Source organism: Tinamus guttatus, unplaced genomic scaffold (genome assembly GCF_059628265.1).
Source record: "Tinamus guttatus ecotype Peru unplaced genomic scaffold, ASM5962826v1 Tinamus_guttatus_pri_ptg000150l, whole genome shotgun sequence".
NCBI lineage: Eukaryota > Metazoa > Chordata > Aves > Tinamiformes > Tinamidae > Tinamus > Tinamus guttatus.
In genome coordinates this window covers 1,456,342-1,476,666 of record NW_028288684.1, presented here as the reverse complement: position 1 = coordinate 1,476,666, position 20,325 = coordinate 1,456,342, and the positions used below count along the sequence as shown (strand labels likewise).

The following is a 20,325-nucleotide window of genomic DNA, read 5'->3' as shown; positions in this document are numbered from 1 at the left end:
TAGACACACACACACAAGCATGACATTTCAAGCATTTTAATATTAAAAAAAAATCAGGAGGTCACATGCTTCTTATGCATTGATAGTATTTCCTTTTATTAAGAAGTTACCAATTTTGCCTTAATAGATTCTTTATTTCAAGGCAATTTACAGCAGCTTCAAGTCTCAAATCTCTTGAAGAAATTCCTGCTTTTCTTCAAAATACCTCCGAAACCACTCGATGTGTTCAATCTTCTGTTTAACAGTTAGGTATGGATTTTTGGAAAGCCCACAGATCACGAGTTCCATGAAGTGACGAATGGGTCCTTGCTTGGGGAAGTCTTCCAAGTGTTTCTCCAGAAAAATATGTTCATGAAATTCTGCATCATCCTCCATCCCTAAAAGGAGGCAAAACAAAGTCATTATCAGTATGTAATAGTGAACTTATAGATATATCTATAAACACACAAACACACACATGTAACTTGCAGACAAACCTGTAGTTGGCAAAATAGTTCTGTTCCCTTTAATTCTTTTGCACAGTTAAGGAAGCCACACAGGAGTGGAAGAACCTACCATAGTTTTAAGACATATTAATATCTCCCTCCACATAGAAAAATCAGCACATACCCTATTCATGTCATTTCCATTTTGTGTTCCCGTTTGCAAAAACATACAAATTTTCCAACAACTTTCTGTCTGGAAACCCTATCAAATGCTGATGCCAAAATCCATCTTCCTGTTCGCTCAACGCAAGAAAACTTCGACTCGTCATGAATATCACATTTTAAATGGTCAGTGCTTCCTTAACAAACTATTTAATAAAATACTCTCTGCTTAATTCTGCACAGAATGAAAGAATACAAGTTGGATGAAGAAAGCTACCTCCTAAAACATCCAATATTGAACAGTTACTAAATGCTGGCACCTTCCTTGCAAATCATAGTTTTAACATCCTATAGCTAACTAATGGGATATAAGAAATCCAGAATTTCAATTTCGGAATCCATAGCTGCATGCTGATGTAGAAGTGTTGTCTATCACATCAGTTGCTACTTGTGAGTGCAGCCTAACGCACAGTGCGGCACAGAAAAGCATTCAGTTCCATAGGAACATGGCACAAGGGATTATTACAGATCTTTCATGAAAGGGCTTCAATCACATGATAATCTTCTGTTCTGCCCTGTGGATTTCATTTGGTGTTCAAATCACGATGGTAGCATTCAAAAGAGTCAACCCTGAACACTGATCTTACGTAAGTGAGAAATAAGGGCTGCTTTAGCAGTTTGCGATTCTGAGTTTAAAAAAAACAACAACAAACTGGGATTTGCAACTGACAGAAGGGAAGATTTAGAGGCATCTGAAAATTCCTAGATGGTCACAATCTGTCATAGATTTGTAGACAACATTTGCCACTTCATATAAAAATAACTGTCTTCATAATTAAAGAAAAAAATATTGCATATGAACATTCCCAGATCACAAAAGTTGGTAAGCCTATGTCACAGACAAAAGCATTTTTTTTTGAGTATTTGCCAACATTAAAAAAGCAATATTAAACACAAGATAGTGAAGCTGTCTCTGTTCTAAGCTTCCTGCTATGTTAGAGATTTTTCAGATTAGGATACACAGCAGTGAGACAGGGAAGTCTCAACTTGTAGGTCTTGTTCACCAAGTTAGCACTATTTCATTCAGGCTGGAAGCTTAGGCGCTGCAATACCTGAAGGAGCTAAGAAATGCATCAGTTTTCCCCACAGTTGCAGTATCTGAAATGTGTGCAGTGTCTATCACTGCCAGCTATACATCACTGTTATCTCCCCTGTCCTAGAAAAATAAAGCAGATGTTTCCTTCTTCCACAAGCTCTCTCCTTTTCTTTTGTGTTTCCCCCCGCCCTTACCAGCTTCAAGGTTTATTTCTCCTGTGCTTGCGAACCTACATCCCCTTAAAGCAGCACAGAACAGAAATCTTTTTAATCACAGCACCAAAAATCTCCCATTTCCTTTCCCCAGGAAAAGCAGGCAAAAAATCTCACTGCAGCAGGACATTGGGGGCTGCTTTCACAAGCAGCATGCTTCCCAAAAGCAAAATACGAAGCCACCCTCTCTCAATGTCCTCTTTCCAATATTCTGTGTACAACAAAACAGAAATGTTGAGGAATTTCTCTAAAAACCATGTTAACCTTTCTAAGAGATGGCCAAACTTGCCTTAAGGATGTTGGGAGGTGAGGTACATCTCAAGCATGTGCTTGCAAGGAGCCCTGCTGACAGGCTCGAGGTCACAGAATCACAGACTGGTTGAGGTCGGAAGGGACCTCTAGAGATCATCTAGTCCAACCCCCCTGCTCCAGCAGGGACACCTAGAGCACGTGGCACAGGGTGGCATCCAGGCGGGTTCTGAGTCAATAAGGAGAACCAAGTATTTTCAGAATGACATAAATTCTGGCCTAGAATGGATTCAAAATTAGTAAAACAACCCTCATTCAAAATGACTGTGTAATGTTTGCTGCCTTGTGGTAAACTGCTCCAGTGCTTCTTTGCTGGGAGACAGCATCTCACCTGCCAGAGCAGCACGTGGGGGACTTCTGACTAGAGAAGCTACCAGAGGCAACTGCAGGCGTTAAATTTCTGAGACTTCCATTAAACCTATCAAATCTGCCAAAACTACCTTAGACACCGCAGAAGCATTTTCTCACAGAATGAGGTGTTAAAGCAGAGGAGCAGCAACAACAACACGCAGTGTCCTTTTTAAGCACCACCTTCTTCAGGATTTGAGTCACTGTTGTGTAAAGGCACAGAAATCATTTTGGAAGGAGACAAAAATCACTTCTTTCCCCACCCTTTTGGCACAGCCGAGCTTGGAGCAGAGCTAGAGCTACTAAAAGAGGGCAAGCACAGAGAAGGACAAGAGAGGATGATGCTACAGAAACTACACTCATGCTAGGCCGGTAAAAAAATAATCCGGGGGATGGGGTGGTGGGCGGAGAGGGGCCTAGCAGTGTCCTCAGCTGCATGAGAGGAAGGAAAGATCATGCGGGCCGGCACGAGGGCCAGGGCACAGGGAGGACCGTTCCTGGACCTGCTGCAAGCCAGTGTCTAGGCCTAGCCACGTCTTGAGGCACTCGTCCCAGGGCCAGAAGTTTTAAAAATCACAACCTTGTGGCAGTGCCTCAGAGCACGGCGCCTCACAAAGCGCTCCTCGTGACAGTGAGAGCAGTTACCAGCTTCCCCCTGCCTTTTGTGTTTCCCCTAAAACCTTAAAGTCGCCATAATGCTAAAAGTTGAATGTATACGCTTCCCGGGAGAGAATTTAATTACATGTGTGTTTTTATAGCTGTATGTTTGTGGGATAACAGAACAAGCTGGATCTCCCCTTGCTATTGAGGGACATGACAGTAGAAAAATGTAAAATTAACAGGGGAAGGGGCATCTTTCTTTGCTACTGAAGCTACTGAAATGATGGTATGTTGAATTTGTTGTAGCGAGACTCTCAAGCTTCTGACTGTACTTGGACATAGCTGTCCTGATCGGTAACAGAGCTGGCAGTTTGACAGAATGAAATTTATTGACTTGATATTTCAACCTGAGGGGTCAGACATTTCGGAGGCCTCCACTGGGATTTTCCACATGACCAGCCTTTGTGGACCAACCGCCACAGGCTCTTGTTTGACTACGTACAAAGACTCTTTGTCCACCGGCCACCCCATGGCAGACAGCAGGTCCCAGCCGCGTCGCTGCACCAGAACCACCACTGGCCACCAAAGACGCCGGCTCCACTTGGTGCCCAGACAGCGGGGACCCAGCCACGCTACCACAACACAGAAACCACTGGCCCCAAATGATTTTTAGGCTTGCAAAAACCTGACTAGAATATGCTTGGATTTCTACGCGATAGAACAGATCAATTTGGAGCAGTGATTAAATTCTACAAAGGAACTGCCAAAACAGGATGAGAATAAACATTAAGAAACAATGAATCGCATTATGCAATTTGCAACTCAGTATATGACAGATTTTCAAAGACTCCTAGCTTCAGATACTAACCTGTTTTGTGTTCAGTGACTGAATCATTCTAAAGTAGTTTTGTTTGATGTCTTTAAAGGCTTAAAAACAAAACAAAAAAAACCCATACACAGCCAAACTTCCCCTGAAGTTATGGAGTCCCCACTCCTAAAGTATTCACTGGCTTTCTGTAGTTGTTCTTCCCATCCTTAACACTCTTTCTCTGCTGGCTGAACTTCACACAGAGCACTCTCTCTTTTTAATGGAAAACGAAGCAAATACAGCACACAAAGATGTCTAGTTAAGATAGATGCCCAGAGTGAGTGAATGGTGAGACTGTTTTTTTCTTATGAAGCAGACAGAACAAAGGAAGCAAACGACTGCTTAGCACTCAGCCAGCGCAGATATGGAACTGGCAGAGAGTTGATTAGGGTCCTGCTAGCCACTTTGTCTCAGAACCATGCCAAAGAACAGAAAAAGCACTATAAAAAAAAACATGCACAGCAGTTTTAAGATTCTCCTTCTTCTGCTAGAAGCTTCTCTTAAAGAAATTTCATAGTAAGAGGAATTATGTAACAGATTTGAATGGTCTGTGGGGTGTTAAAATTATCAGGGAAAAGAGTGCAAGAAAGAGTGAAAAGAGGTCAAATTCTCCCCTTTTCAGCAGCAGCCAGGCCTCAGACCAGCCCAAACAGCCGCAGGACTTCACCTCTGTGCCAGACTGGGATAATCTGCACTCTGATCTGTTGGAGAGTTACTTTTATTTATTTATTTAACTGTCAAATGCATGATCTGCAGCTGAAATACTACGTTAAAGTTGTCACGGGTCCTAACCTGCTCCAATTCTCAAAAAAGTAAATAGAGCCAAGTAATAAGCGTCAACAGTGCACGTACCAGCTTCATTGTCAATTGGGAATTCCCACAGTATTCCTTCCTTTGTCCACTGGATCATTTCCTCAAAACCATTTCGGGGAGGCTGCTCAGTCACTGCCGCAATCTCCTTTGCAAATTCCAAATCCCAAATGGTTGGTGATGATGCTAAGAAAGAAAAAAACTATTTTTTTTTAAAATCTGAAAACATGTTGAAGATTTCTCACTGGCTAAAATAACATATATCCTTTAACATTAATCTTTACAAAAACTAGTACTTTCAATTGTGCAGGTTTTTCTGGAGGTTAGCACCATCTTTCTCATGATGCTCCCTCACGCTGCTGAAATGCCCCCAGAGCAGGAATTCAATTATTCACAATTGTTTTTTCCTTTGTCTTCCACAAATTGCACATATGACAAACTTTGAGCTTAATTGCTGAACTATTTGCTACAAGTACCTTGCTTACTCCTGGAGTGTTCAGGTATTTTCACCCTTTACACTCATTCCGGGAAACAGCTCTTAATCTACAAACGACGGTAACTCCTTCCACACCTTAACAAATATCCCAAATTTGTCCCTTGGGCTTGAGAAAACCTGAATCGTTTGTTTCTCTCAATATCAAACAGTTCCCTGAGGGATGCAACTCTCCTCATGGAATAAAAGGGAATTTTAATTACAGAACCTTAATTAACTTTAAGAAAGAACTTGTTCCTCAAAGTGTACTCATAGTAGCACAGTTACACTGAGGGAACTCTCCACCCCAGCAGAACTTCTCACAAGCCCTGAACTCTATCACCAGAATAAAGGCAAAGAGGTAGAACCACGAGACTGGGAGAACTGCTGGAAATGCCTCAGGCCAGTGCACTGAAGTCCAGCATTCCTTGGCATTCTTGTCTCATGCCCCCATCAGGTCACCCTGAACTCAGAGGGATGGAGATTTTGGTCTGAATTCATTTTTAAGTGAATCAGGGCTAATTTTACTACCCTAAAGTATGTGAAATTCAGAAATAATTATACCTGTGGCTCGGTGGCCTAGGATTCAACCAGATTAAAAAATGTATTTTCTCTCCTTTTAAGAGAAAGCAATAACCATCAAAGAAATTCTGCATGGTGAAAAAAATATATTTGTGTGTATGTCAAATGAGAAAATACTTTTTCAAATTATTCTTACTTAGACTTAGCATAGAAACTACCAGAACTGCATTTCTCAGCAACTTTGAGTGCTGGAGGCAGGAATAAAAACATAAATAATAAATAGAGGACAAGGGAAACACACCAAAATAGAATTATTGCCCACACGTTAACATACATCTTCTAACAATTTGTTACTAATAAATCTAATAATAGAAGACTGCAGAAACTTAAATTTTCGATCTCAGAGCAAGGTAATAAATATTGTACTTTCACCTCTATGAAACAGAAAACCATAAATGGTATTTCATGCTGAGTTATGAAAAACTTGCTGGGTGCCTATTTATTTTGCAGTTAACATTTAGGCTTGCAAAGTAAATATTCAATGCACAACACAGAAGTTGCTTTTCTTTCATTCTAAACAATAGTTTGAGTCATGATATCCACTAATATTAGCCAAGAAGAAGAAAGTGAGAGCAGATGAATCAAAGTATTAAGTATCATGCTGGTATTTCCTGAGATTATGGCAAAAAAAAATATGGTTTTGTTAACAGGCTTAGTAAGTCTTGTACTGAAGTTTCTAGCTTAGAGTTTACTATAGCTTCCCTCAAGGCTAACAGAAATCAGATAGAGCAATGCCACAGAAAAAGCTGAAAGAAACTTTTTTTCTTGGTATCTAATTAAAAACTTCAAATCTACTTGCACTCTCACACTTTCTGCAGAGCTGGATTGTGCACAAATTGCAGGCTAAATTTTATATTTAGTGTGACTACTGCGTGTTACTGCTTTTACATATGCTCATACAAAAGATAACTTATGAAACATTAGAGATTCTCAACGTTTTACCTGAGCACATTTGATTCAAATCAAGCTACAGTTACTCATATGAGACTTTGGGCAACCTGCTAGAAGAATACTGTATCATTCACTCTATTTATATGCAAAACAGACAGATTTTACAGAAATCTATAGTCCTGAAAAACAGCAAATTGAATCCCATTCTAGTAAGCAGCCTTCACAGCCCAATGCAGAGGTGACTGCCTGCATTCAGAGAGCACACAGCTGCTCGATAATACACAAATAGCACTGGCTGACATTTTACCAAATAAATTAGAGTAAACCTTTAATTTCTCCCTGCAATTTCAAATATAAAAAAGGAGAGAATTACTGAGCTAGAAGCTGGAAAAAACTAAAAATCCTACTCTTAAAACAACTAAGTACTATTTTCTAAGGTACCAGAGAGGATTTCTCTATTGTTTCTTCTACAGGTGCTTGTGTATGTGGGGAATTAGCTACCATGAGTAAAGCAGAGCATTTGTGGTCAGCTTCTACAGGATCTTTCAGGCTAATTCTGTGAATAAAAGAAGGCCACAAAGAAATCAAGTCCATGGTCTAGTTTAGGTCCACACTGCTTAAGCCTAGGCAGTTCCAGAGCACACTTGTTTCCCTGGAATTACAGCTTTGTGCTTCTTTGCCATAAAACAAGTGCAACAAGTTTGCAACTTGAATAAATAAATACCTAATGGGAGCCACTATACACACTCTCCAAACTGTTAATACGTACCAAAGATGCAACTAGTCTAAGTGATAAAAAGCTAGTTTTACCTTCAAGAGCAGAGCGTTCCAATTACTTCAGAAAACATTGTCACTGTGTGGTATTTTGCATATTAAGAAGCAGAGTTATAGTATTCTTTTTTATTTTATGGGTACTAAAGAAGGAAACTAACAGACCACAACAATGAATGCCCTGATACTCTAAAAATTCAGAACTTGTCCTCTCTGGATTTTTCATTATTGAATTTCTACTAACCTGTTGTCAGTGTTTTTTCTGTATCTGGAGAAGTCTTGGTGAAAATATTAAGTCTCCTTCCTACTTTGAGACTCCTATAAACAAAACAAAAAAAAAAGAAAAATGATATTTTAGTATTTCACAATACCTCACAATTTTGCCAGATTTAAAAAAAAAAAAAAAAAAGGCACAAAATATTCTTGTGAAACTAACATATCTCTGGGGAAAAAAAGAAAAAAGTGAGATAGTATCTCTCACTAACTCCTAAGGCTTTTAAGCTGTATTTACGGTTGAAGTATTACTCTGTAACACAACTTCCCTAAACATAGGTGAGAATGAGCATAAACCAAATGTAATCTTTGCAGTCATTTTTCACCAAGTAATTAAGCATTTGAGTAAAATTAAACAGTGTCAAACCACAGTACTTGAGCAATTTTACAAAGCTGCAGCGAGAAAGTGAATTTTGAGATTTTTTTTTCTGTATTGCACAATTCAGGAAGAAGAGGCAACAGCTAAATCAAATAATTCTGCTTTATTACATAAATAGAATTTCTGGAAGATGACCCTGCCATCTTTCCTTCTCTGCCATACAGCAAACGCTCGGAGCACAGTTCCGGGATATATTTAAGCACTATCACCTCAGTGCTTTCTTGATATAATATTTTATTCTGACCATCTATTTTTAATCATATTTACATTCAGCAGAGTCCATATGGAATGAAATATCTAACAGTAGATTAACAGCTAAACAGACTGAACTTTCATATACATAAAATGGAAAACAAAACAAAACACAAAAAACAATGTCTTGACTGTATAATACAAACTGCAAAATATACTTAACTATATAACCTTTCTTGGTTTTGTAGGCTTTCACTGAAATTCCAACAGATTCTACTTTTTATTATTACTTATTCCCTGCTAGCCTAGCAACGCGTGCCTTTCCTGACCTTAAACTTCACCTCTTTCCTTTTCCTGCAGATCTCTGATGGCCAGAGCTACTAATGCAAAACCTCCTCTTGTCATATTACTTTTTACTGATGTAACCACCTTGGATTGATTTCAGCACAGAGCAACCTAATTACACAGTCTTAAAAGAATGTTGATTTGGGATTACATTTTCCTATCTCTGTGCCTAACTCCCCATAACACTGGCTCAAGATACAAGCCTGACTTGGAAGAACATTTATTTTAAAAATGACTAGTTCAAATTGCTATAAAGCAACATCATCTTTTTTTTTTTTTTTTTTTAAATCTACCAACTCTATTTTAACATGTGTCTATCTTCCTAACCATTTACTTGCATATTTTCAACAGACATACACAACGGTTCCATTTTCAAGGCTCCAGGAGGAAACCTAAGACTGAAACTGAAGATAGTTTCTCCAATACAGATATTTAAAAAACTCTTTAGGGCACTGTTCCTTAGGTAAGTAATATTAACATACAAAGTACAGCTTAATCACACAAAGGAGGTGAGACAGCTCCTCCGACTTCATAAATTATTTAATAAATCTTCTTAAATATACATTGAGATTTATTTTACCTTGGACTATTTTAATCAATAAAAACAGTTTACAGCTTATTCTTTATAAAAGAACATACACTGGATAAGCAAATAAGTAGTTCAAGAAAAAGGAGTTACTTGGAAATATTTCAGCAAGCACGTCAAGTTCTTCTAATGACTACATTCACTTCTTTGGGACTTTTGCATGATTTATATGGTGTATATATTTCAATTTTTTCAATAAATTATAACATTCTCTATGATATGCTGAAATAGCCAAAGAGGGCAGAGTACTGCACTTCTGCTCACCCATAACTTTTTGCTTATGTTTATGCCTATTTTTGCTTATTTTTTCTTAGATATCCAAATTCTGTTTTCAGCATCATCCACCTAAACACCAATCACTTCACTTTCTAATTCCTAATTCCAAGTAAAGTCATGTATAAGTTATTTGTAAAGAAGTTAATCTTACTGAAAATGGAATTGCTGGAGAAGTAATATATTGAAAAGCTGGGTAATCATGTGACTGCCATGGGAAATCAAAAGAATGTAGGCATGAAAGCACAGTTTATAAGGCTAAAACAAATAAGAGCACTAACTTATTTCACTAAATAGTGCACTGGTCACAAAAAACAGCAGTAAGTCATTTTTAAAGAGTACCCTGAAATCACCATGTAAATTATGAAGTTCGTTTTATAAACAATTAGAATGCCACAGGCATCTCATCAGTAGAGAAATCAGTTATAAAACAACTTATTAGGTGCAATATGAGGGTTACAAAAAAAATCTTTAAAAGTCTCTTAAAAAGCAGTATTCTTGAAAATAGAACGTTTTTTCAAGTTTTCCATCATGTGATAATAAATCTTCAAAGTCTCCATCTAAAAATAGTTACCAAAGTGAAATAAAATTACATCTTGCAGAAGGGCGAATAACTTGATGTAGTTAAACAAAACAAGGTTACCTTTCAGCACTAAGCTTTTTTAGTTATCCAAGGCTTACTGACAAAAAGTGCAATTTATTTGACTAGCTGGTTAATACTAACGAGTTATCACACAATTTAATTTCAGTGCTGATGAAGTTGTTTTTTGAGGAAAAAAGGCAAATATGTTCTTTAAGCTTTGAAGTGTCATGAATCACGGACTCATGAATACTTGTGACTAACTTTAAAGCACTGTCCATTGTTAAGTTTTTGCTTACTCTGGGAAGTGGGAGTGAACACAACAGAAAATACCTTCTGGAATCAGAAGACTGAGATGCGACTCGTTCAGACTTGATTCTTTTCCCATCCTCTTCGAACTCCAAAGAAATGAGATTGGATATCCTTGCACCTCTCTGGGCTGGGGACTCTCTCTTAATTGTCATGTCTGAAATAACGTTGCTGAAATCAAAAACGTGAGCATAAAAACTCAACAAGAACAACAAGGCAGGAAGTTTTATCCTGTGCATTTATAAGGCAAACTACTCCCTATTCCTACTCCAAACTATTTTGTAAGTCTATAAAACAGAATTAGACATTCCTTGCACACATAGCCTTCTTTTTTTCCACGTCATCAGATATAAAAGTCTAACCTTTTAAGCAAACTCAGTGGTTACATACTACATACCTAAACGAAAAGCACTATTTTAACCTATTAAACCTGCAACAAGTTATCTTTGAAATTATCTAGCTACCACCTAAAAGAGAACCATCATTTCACATACATTAGACATGTTGTACTCAAGTAAATGAGGAATTTCTCTGGAGACAAGACAACAAGGATTTAAAAAAAAAACAATTTTTGGAAAGGAACCAACTCCACTCAGAGGAGTGGAGCTGCCTCCACACATCAGCTGACACGGGTCACTCGTGCCACCCTAATAAGTAGGTCACTTTTCCTGATCCCCTGCAAGGTGCTGCACTGTGCAGTTATACCACATCAACAGGCCACATTCCCCCTCACGATTCTCAAGTTAAAAACCATGCACAAAGAGCAAACGCTCTGGTCTTTTCCAGTGCAGTTTGCAGCTCTTTTTGAGCATGAAGGCCAAAAACCATGCACAAAGAGCAAACGCTCTGGTCTTTTCCAGTGCAGTTTGCAGCTCTTTTTGAGCATGAAGGCCAAAATATAAACCCTCTATGCCTCAGTCAATCAGTCCCTTTAATTTGTATGTCTGCCCCTTGGCAAAGCCCCAGCTGGTTATTCTTCCTTGTGTCTGCCCTCTTCTCCTAGCTGCTAGCAGGTCAAGAAAGTGACGCCACCCAAAATCGCAATGCTCAAGTTCTAAGCTATAAAGATGATCTCAAAAATAAAAATAGGAAAAGTAAAAAGCATTGCACATTCATTTTCTTAAAAATGTGACTAAAATCCAAACGATGGTTTTGGTAGCTTAAGTCAACAGAGATTTTAATACCAATAAATACTTCTGGAAATTGTAAAAGCTAATCACCACAGCAACTCAGGAGGACTTTCTCTTCAGTCTTAGATGTGGTTTTGAAAGGCAGATCCAGAAGAGCAATGCTCTTCAAGCATCTGCTCTGAAGAGAAAGGCACCCAAAAAGTAATTTTCAGATGTCAACATTTTACCCTTAAAGAAAAAAAACTAACCCAACTTTACCCACATCTCTACCATGTTAGAAGATATTTATGAGGTGACTCCTGGCATCAGTGGGCTGCTGCCAGGCCAGGAACTCGACACACCTGAGGGCCGGGCTAACACGAGCCCTTGGGACCTGGCAGAGCCCTCGAGGCCGCAGCCCTGCTGGGCTGCACGGGCTCAGGCTGCCTTCGAGACGCTCTCCTCACGCTGCAGCTCGGGTTATTTGTGGCTTTGCACAGCAGGTCATGCTTCCCTCCGGACAGACTGTGCTACCAAACTACCTGCACATGCAGTTAGCGGTACCAAACCGCTCATGGCAGTCTCCTAAATTCAGCACATCGTGGGTATAGGAACATTAATGGCAAAAATGTTCATATTTGTGTCTTCTACATTAACTAAAAGCAAAACTACGGAGATATTTTTGATCCCTTCTACAATGAAAAATGTCAGATGACAAACTCCTACTCCAGCTCCAGTGTCTATAGTGGTCAGACAGTACATGATATTAGCCCATGTCCCAGCACGAGGTTAAAAATGTTCCTAAATACTTATGCCTTCTGGAAAGATGTAGAACTTTTACACCAAACAGATTCTCTTTCCTAAATACCAACCAATAATCACAACACTAAAATAAAGACATGGGGAGCTTAAGGTATAATTAAGAATTCAGAGCTTAAGCTCTGAATTCCTTTTCTTCTGATTCACCCAAAACAGGAGCTGAAATCTCAACTGGCCGTGCCACTGGTTTTATTTTAATATACTGCTGTTGTAATTTCCACTGAGCGAAACTTCATCCCACACTGAGAAAAATAAATTCCTGTATCATTAATATTTTCCCCTCCTCCTGAACACGCTGTCCTCAACTGCTACAAAACAGGGGATGGGAGAAGCCTGGGTACAACAGTGACCTCTGGAGGACACATCATATCCCAAAAAAACTCAATACAAAGGGAAAAAACCAACAACGTCTGATTTATTTCATACCTTCCTAAAACTCAGTAGCACTACTCCAATTTGCTGCACCCGAGTGCTATATTAAATGATTCTAACAGTTGTGCAGACCTCTAATCTAATTTTTAAACTGATTTTCAAGTTGTGAATAAAGGATGAATTTATATTGGCTTTTTCAGTACATCAATGTAAACTGTAAAACTTTCAGGAATAAAACGAAAAGCTTAGCAACCCTTATCCCCTTGTTGTCAAACAAAAATAAGGGCAAAACAGTCACACTTGAATAAATGAGATTACTTTCTAATATATTAGAAGCATTTCAGTCCCTTTTATTGGTTGACATATTCTGGAAGATAAAGCTATCAGGCAATCCTGCTTGCCTGGAACTGCTTTTTAGGAACTTTTTTTTTTTCTTTTTGCATTGAGTAGAAAGGTAATAGTACAAAATTCACCTCGGAGTCGAACCGAGGCATGTTACCACTAATTAACTTATCAATCCTCCAAATCATCAGGAGTGGCTGCTCTTCTAGAGACCTCATCCACTGGTACAGTTTCAAAATGTTCACCTAGCTGACTATTAAGGAAGAAAACAAAACTTTACAATATATGATGAAGACTAACACATGTTCCCAGGTGGGAATAAAGGAAAATTAGCCAATTCAAAGGCACAACAAACCAGCTATGTTATTCCTAGACAACCAACAAGGCTACCTACGGAATGAAACTGCCTCTTTCTGACCACAGATTGAGTACTTTATAATGACATACCTGAAGCCATCTAGCAACTATACAAAGACACACAACGTGGGGACTTAAGCTTGCCGATTTCTTGAGGATTCAAGCTTTCTTTTAAAGGAAGAAAACCCCTTCTGCTTACTTTACAGTTTCCTTTGACACCTTCTGCCTTCCAGAGCAGCCAGAGCTGGACAGTGCTTCAGGAGAAGAGCAATGGGTGGTGAGGAAAGAGAACCCTTGCTGCCAGGGGGCAAACCAACCACATTTGCAAGAGCACACACGCTGCAGGGGCAGGGGCACATGAGGCCTGGCTCTGCACACAGGAGTTTGGTCAGTCTTCATATGACCCCCACATTTTACCAGGGACTGAAGAAGGTTCCAACTACATTTTAAGTTGGTCGTCCACAGACTACACCACTTCCAAGACACCTGTCTACTCTGCTCTTTTAAAAACCCCAGTGACTGACATGGCATAACCTCACTGGTAATTAATAATACAGTTTAATGAACATATTATTTATACAAAATATTTCCTTATTTATTCTTCTTTAATTAAAAAGTGCCTCCTAACGTTTTTGTACCTGTCAGATCCCTAATCTCTCTTTAAAGTTATTCATTTTAGCTCCAAAAGCCCATAAACATCTCTATCTTCTGAGATCATTTATACTCCGATTAAGAGGGAATCATGAAAAATTAGCATATACACAGCCTTTGGATGGGTGTATGGCTTGTGTATATTACCTAAAACCATATGGTCTTCTTTCCTTTCCTCCTTAAAAACCACAGACTTCACATATCTGGGGAGAGCTTCACTTCACTGTCCTTAACAACCATGAGCTTTCTTGCCAGAGAATCACCAATCCAGACTACAAGGGAAGCTTGCACAGCTTCTCCCCTTTCCCTTCACAGCCTCTGAAGAACACACGTTTTGTTCAACAACGTTATAATTCAGGGGGCACTGTGCTTCCCTTTCACTCCACCTTCTTGTAACCATCCCATTCTCCCTTGTTTTCATTCACTTGAAAGGTGGATGTCAGCAGCAAACATAACTATTTTGTCAGCTAATTCCAATTTTTGCAGTTCTCTATTTGCAGTTCACTAATAGACATACACAGCAAAAACGAATTCTATACTAACCTCTATGGCAACCTACAATAATAATAAATGGACCAAACTTAAATCCTGCTTTGGGGCAAATTCATTTTAACCACCACAAGAATAAACCACCACAATTGAAACTTCACACTGCATAAAGACTACACATTTCTCTCTTGCTGAAGACACGATTTTCTGTTTTGCTCAATGTTTCATCTGGATGTAATGATGTATTTTCTGAGCAGCTATCCTAATATTAGCCAAATACAGAACCAAGAGCCTGTCTTTAGCTATCCTTCAGAAAAAGGAGCAGTACGTGCAACCGTCAGTTTCCAAACAAATGTTTCTCATCTGTTTGAAAGCCGCACTGGAAACGGAATTAAGCCAAGAGATGAGTTTCTCGGGTTGACTGGAAATTTTTGAGAGGAAGGGTGGGGCTTTAGAGTTGCTCTGCTTCAGTTCAGCGAAGCTGTCACGAAAATTCACGAGTCCAGACAGAATGTCTGAATGTCCACAAGTGCCTCCATTGTGAGGCAGATTGAGAAGCCATAAAAAACTCTCTGTTATTCTGCTAGCCCATCCAAGAAAACATGGATCCTGGTCAGTAAAAAAATATCTATTTTTGCAAAAGCATTTTAGAATAAGAATGCTAAAGGTAAATGAGTAGAGTATAACCAAACCAATGATATCCCCACTACAAGGATAATAAATTCCAAGGATAACTTGTAAAAGATACATTTGGGCAAGTGAGAAGCCAGTCACCTTCAAGTTGAAAGTACAAAATTAGAAAACTGGGTATAATTGAGAATAACATTCAATATACAGACCGTATGTTAACAATTCCCCCCATCTTCTGTTTATCCGTAGTTTCTTCATGTCTTCTTAGTTGTGCAAGTAACTCAGACTCTGTCTGTTTCTTGTTGAGCGGTAAAGAGGAGGCGACTGCAGAAGCAGCCTCCACTAGTTCTCGTTTTAAAGGCTTGCTTCTATAAAAGACAAAAAATGATTATTAAAACACACACAAAAAAAGAACCCGTAGTGTACTTAAACTGACATTTTCATTTCATGCCATTTTATCTTTTAACAATTCAGAAATAACAGTTCCACCTTACGCCAGCGATGGGGGAAGCCCATGTTTGTCCTATGTTCCTCTACTCACCAGCTACTAAATGACCCTGACAAACTGTTACTCTTAAATCTGTGAAAACAAGAGTCCTGGGCCAGCGGGCCATTTGACAAGAAGTGAAGATGAGATGACCAGAGGCACAGACTGCAGTGTTCTAAACCTGACACAACACAGACTGTGCAGGAGAGCACTCACAGGACTATAATCGTGATGATGTTCTTACAAAACATTTTCCCTCTCTCTTCAGTTTTACTAGATCTCATGTGAACAATAATACTTTCTCCCTCCCATTAAAATAACTTTCCATGGGTAGGTGCTAATGCTACTTTTCTGGAGAGCCCCCGTAGAAATAAGTAGCATAGTGTAGAAACAACACAACATCCTCTTCCAGATTCTCCCCAGCAACAAACTGCCATGTACATTTGTACACTAAATTCTTTTAAAATACTCGTTTCTGCATTTGGTAACTTGTCCTAGATAATGACAAAAGCAATTTGAAAATGAGGAAGACAAATAGGGAGTGTATTTGTTACACGTTACCGCTGGGAACCTTCTGCAGCTTTCCGGGGGGCACTGCTCCTACTGCCCAGGCCTTCCTGCTGGGTCACACTCTGCTTGTTGGTCTCAGGTTTTTTCAGTTGCTGGAATTTCTTCATGGAGCTCACTTCTACTTTCATGTTGCCAATGAGGTTTAACAGCTTCTGCTTTGGTGTTTCTGCTGAATCCTGACTCTTGGATGCAGTTTTGGTGGTGCTCGCTGCAGAAGGGGTTGATCCATCTTCCTGCGTGGACCGGACAGTGCTAGTGCTGAAGAGCTGCTGTATTTTGCTAGATAATGCAGAAAGTTTAACAAAAAGAATGAAAAAAAAAAAGTCACAAACGGGCTCCACGGCTGAATTTTGTTAACTTACAGAAAAGCATTAGTTACAACTGCCTAGACTTACTTATGTACAAACTGAACTAGGAACTCAAACAAGTACTTTTTGTTCTTTGGGAAGGGCTAAAGGCAATATTTATAACTCTCAACTATTTATGGTCTCTTCATCACAAAATCATGAAAGCAACTTTATTTCCTCCACAAATAAACTGTGCTTAAAGTGAAACAAAACTTAACAAAACTTACCCTGCATGAGGTAGCAGACTGAGAATTTGAAATTCCCATATTTTACCACAGCTGCTGGCTTTATTCTGAATTACAGGCAGTGACCTTGTAACCATGTGAATCTGAGCAAGTCACACACACTTTTGTAAACCTAGACCTCAGGTGTTTTTAAGATATATATATATATATATATATACATATATATATACACACATATATAGCTTAAATATATATACACACACACGCACAGGCACCTGATACTTAAATTCACTGGCACTACAGAAAACACATTTAAGTATTTAAAATCATGCACCAAAGAAACCACTCCTCACCCCCTTCAAAAAAAAGATTTGTCAACAACCAGGCCATACCCAACCTTTCAGTCCCACACTGTTTACTCTGTCTGTAATTTGATATTTGGGGAAATATTCCTACTAAGGAAACAACCATTTGCACTCCCTGTGCCCTGCAAGATGCCAGCCGAATATCTGTGCAGCCATAAAGGAAGGGACCCTGCTGCAAAATAACCCTGAGACAAACAGAAAAGGTATTTTGGTTGTTTTTCCGTCTGGAACAGCTCCTTCACCTCGTTCACCACATCACTGCAAAGCTGCTCCTGCCACAGCGCAGGCAGGGATATGATGCCGAGGAGGGGAGGGGGCAGGCTGAGTTATTGCTGAAATACAGGTGCAACCGCCTTCCTTCCCTGGGAAAAAAACATCACCAAACTCAAACTATTCTCACCTCTCAAACTATTCTCGCACCATTTAGAGTTGTCCAAATATTTCAATCAAAAGCTACTTTTTGTTTTACGAGCATCTTCGTGTTACCAAAAAGGCCACAATGGAATGGTTATTTTGCAATGGAATATTTTATTCCCACAGGTCTGAAGAGATTTTGACACCTCCTTCCCCCTCACACACACCCCTCTAACTTTGGCCACTAACAAACAAAAGTCTGCTACAACCAGCACCGCCATGTTCAAACAAAAGTCTGCTACAACCAGCACCGCCACGTTAGCGCTTCAGCCCCTCTGCACTTAACTAACTAACTGTGTCAAGCTGCCAGCTCCAGGCCCTGGTTCCAGGCGCAATGAGAAACCAAAGCAAAACCTCAGAGCCGGCACTGAGGCAGAGGAACAAGGTGCCCTGCTGCATGCACAGTGTTGCTCCTCACAGGTCTTCTCCAAACACGTGTGTTTTCTCCATTGCACATTTTCTAAACCCATTTAATCCATACAGAAGCCTCCACTTAGGGCAGCAGGGGCAGCACAGATGGGAAAATCAGAACACGAAGCACTCGAGGCCAGCGCTGCTGTTTGCACCTCGGCAAAAGGTAAAATAAAGTAAAATAAAATAAAGTAAAATAAAATAAAGTAAAATAAAATAAAATAAAATAAAATAAAATAAAATAAAATAAAATAAAATAAAATAAAATAAAATAAAATAAAACCAGAACCCGCCGCCCCTTCCCGGACGCCGCTGCCGGGGCGCAGCGCTACCGTAAGCACCGCCCTGCGGCGCACCCCCAATCCGCGCGCGCGCTGGGGGAGCCCGGGCAGTTACGGGAGGCGGGCCCTCCCCCCGCGCCCCGGTACCTGCGAGGCGGCCGCTCCGCGCCCGCCGCCCGCCAGCCCCGCGGCGGCCCCGCGAGCAGGAGGCGGCCCCGGGCGGCGAGGAGGCCACAACCGCCGGCCCCGCCGCCCCACACGGCGCCGCGGCTCCACATGGCCGCGCTCCGTCCCGCCGCTCCGCGCCGCCCCCTTCGCGGCTGCCGGCGCCGCGGCGCGCATGCGCTGCCGGCGGGAAACGGGAGCCGCGCCGAGGGTTCCGCGGCCGCGCAGCGCCGCTCTCCTCCGGGGAGAAAAAATGGATCTGTGTTTATTAAATTACATCCGTGTGTGGAGTCATCCATCCTTGAGTGGAGCCGTTAAGTTGGCTGTGCCCGGAGCCTGCCACAACGAGGGGGTGTCACAGGGAAAAAAAAAAAAAAAAAGTCGTGTAACTGATAGTTTCCTGTCAATCTTGCATTAAAAATTCAGCTCCTGACAGCTTGTTGGGTTTTTTTTTTCAGACAAAATCTGCCCACCACTGGGGGATGTCTGGCCTCACAGTGCATGGGAAGGGGTGAAGCCGGATGTGGCCGGCAGGTCTGCGCGGGGTTCCCGGTGGCGCCTGAGGAAACGGGGTCCTCTCGGAGCAGAAACCGTATCAGGAGCCCCTCTGACTGAAGGGAGTCACAGGAGCTTCAGCTGCACCAACACTGGGAAGAAAACGCCGGTTCTGCCTGGGATTCGGCTGGAACTCGAGGCCCAAAAAGCGGCTCCACGGTACGGGGCAAGCTCAGCGCCAGGCACCGCGATGCAGGAGGCAGCCAGAGCCGCGGGGTGGCAACACGCTCCCGGCACACGGCATTTCACCGCCCCGCTGGGCCGCCAGGCCACGTTCCCTCCGCTCCGACCTGTCCCCCATCCCTGGGCACGGGATCCCCGCCACGGATTTGGTGTCCGTGGCCTGACCCACCCTCTATCAGGAGCTAGAGGTTTTGCAGCAGTTTGATCTTCCAGCAGCGCTGCAGTCCTCCTTAAAAATAATAGCACTAAAAAAAAAGTCAATACACAATTCAAAATTATTTGTGGCTGAAGGGTAGCCTCTTAAATTTTTTTCATATGATTTCTCATGTGCTGCCTGCTCACTGGCACTAAAGGGTGCCATGGACTTAGCAGTGTATTTCTAAATTAAAGCAACAAAATCCTTTATAATTTATTGTTTATAGAGCTGTTTCTGGCCTAATCTGCTCTTCATTAACAAATGCTGTGTTTTGAAGAACCGCCTCAAATCATTGAAACGGGGTTCTGTCCAGAAAACAGCCACACACAGAAAAACCTCCCACGTCTGAGGCCTGCAGCTTATTGTTAAAACTGGTGAGAAAAAAATGTGCATCCTACTCGCTAGAGCTCATAATGCTTTTGTCCTTGGTTTGGGCTTTGCAAGTAGTTTTCCCCCACTCTTCCCTGCAGGAAAATGCCATAAATCCCGGCTAGAACATGTAGGTGTGTGTGTCTCGATACCCCTGGGCACCTGCACAGCTCAGCAGGGACAGGATTGCATATTCCCCAAAAGCACCAAATTATCCACATCAAAGTAGCCGATCAGGAGTCACTTGCTAAACTGCAGTAAGTCTTTCCCAATAGTCTGTCCACATCCCATCTCATGTGGGAAGGGCCAGCGGGTTTTAAGTGCAGGTAAAGCTAGGGTTTTATCAGGCTTCAGAGCAGGAAACCTTTCTTTGTACCTCAACAGTAACTTGACTATTTAACTCAACTGAAAAGGCACAAAATCCTCCCTTTATTATACTGAATACCATAGACAGCATACATATATACATATATATTTAATCAATATATACATCTTATCCCCACATCTGAAGCTTTAGACTGTTGTATCTTTATTCTTGAGATGTA

General features: G+C 40.8%; 1 protein-coding gene across 1 annotated transcript; it reads right to left on the bottom strand.

Moving 5' to 3' along the window:
* Nucleotides 1–20: 20 nt before the first annotated feature.
* Nucleotides 21–18,605, bottom strand: MRPS31 (mitochondrial ribosomal protein S31). Its single transcript, XM_088522276.1, has 7 exons — nt 18,460–18,605; nt 16,301–16,588; nt 15,462–15,620; nt 10,508–10,654; nt 7,791–7,864; nt 4,873–5,016; nt 21–377 (listed from the first exon to the last, which is right to left on the bottom strand). Exons 1-7 carry the CDS (start codon nt 18,588–18,590, stop codon nt 166–168), a joined length of 1,155 nt encoding a protein of 384 aa, XP_088378402.1. The 5' UTR covers nt 18,591–18,605; the 3' UTR covers nt 21–165.
* Nucleotides 18,606–20,325: the final 1,720 nt, after the last annotated feature.

Bases quoted from the DNA above. Each gene is read 5' to 3' on its own strand.
- MRPS31 (XM_088522276.1), bottom strand. From the start codon at position 18,590: ATGTGGAGCCGCGGCGCCGTGTGGGGCGGCGGGGCCGGCGGTTGTGGC. The intron at 7,865-10,507 runs GTATTTTCTGTT...TTTTGTTTATAG, and splicing joins CAGTCTTCTGATTCCAGAAG to GAGTCTCAAAGTAGGAAGGA. The intron at 5,017-7,790 runs GTTAGTAGAAAT...TTTCTTTCTTAG, and splicing joins AGAAAAAACACTGACAACAG to CATCATCACCAACCATTTGG.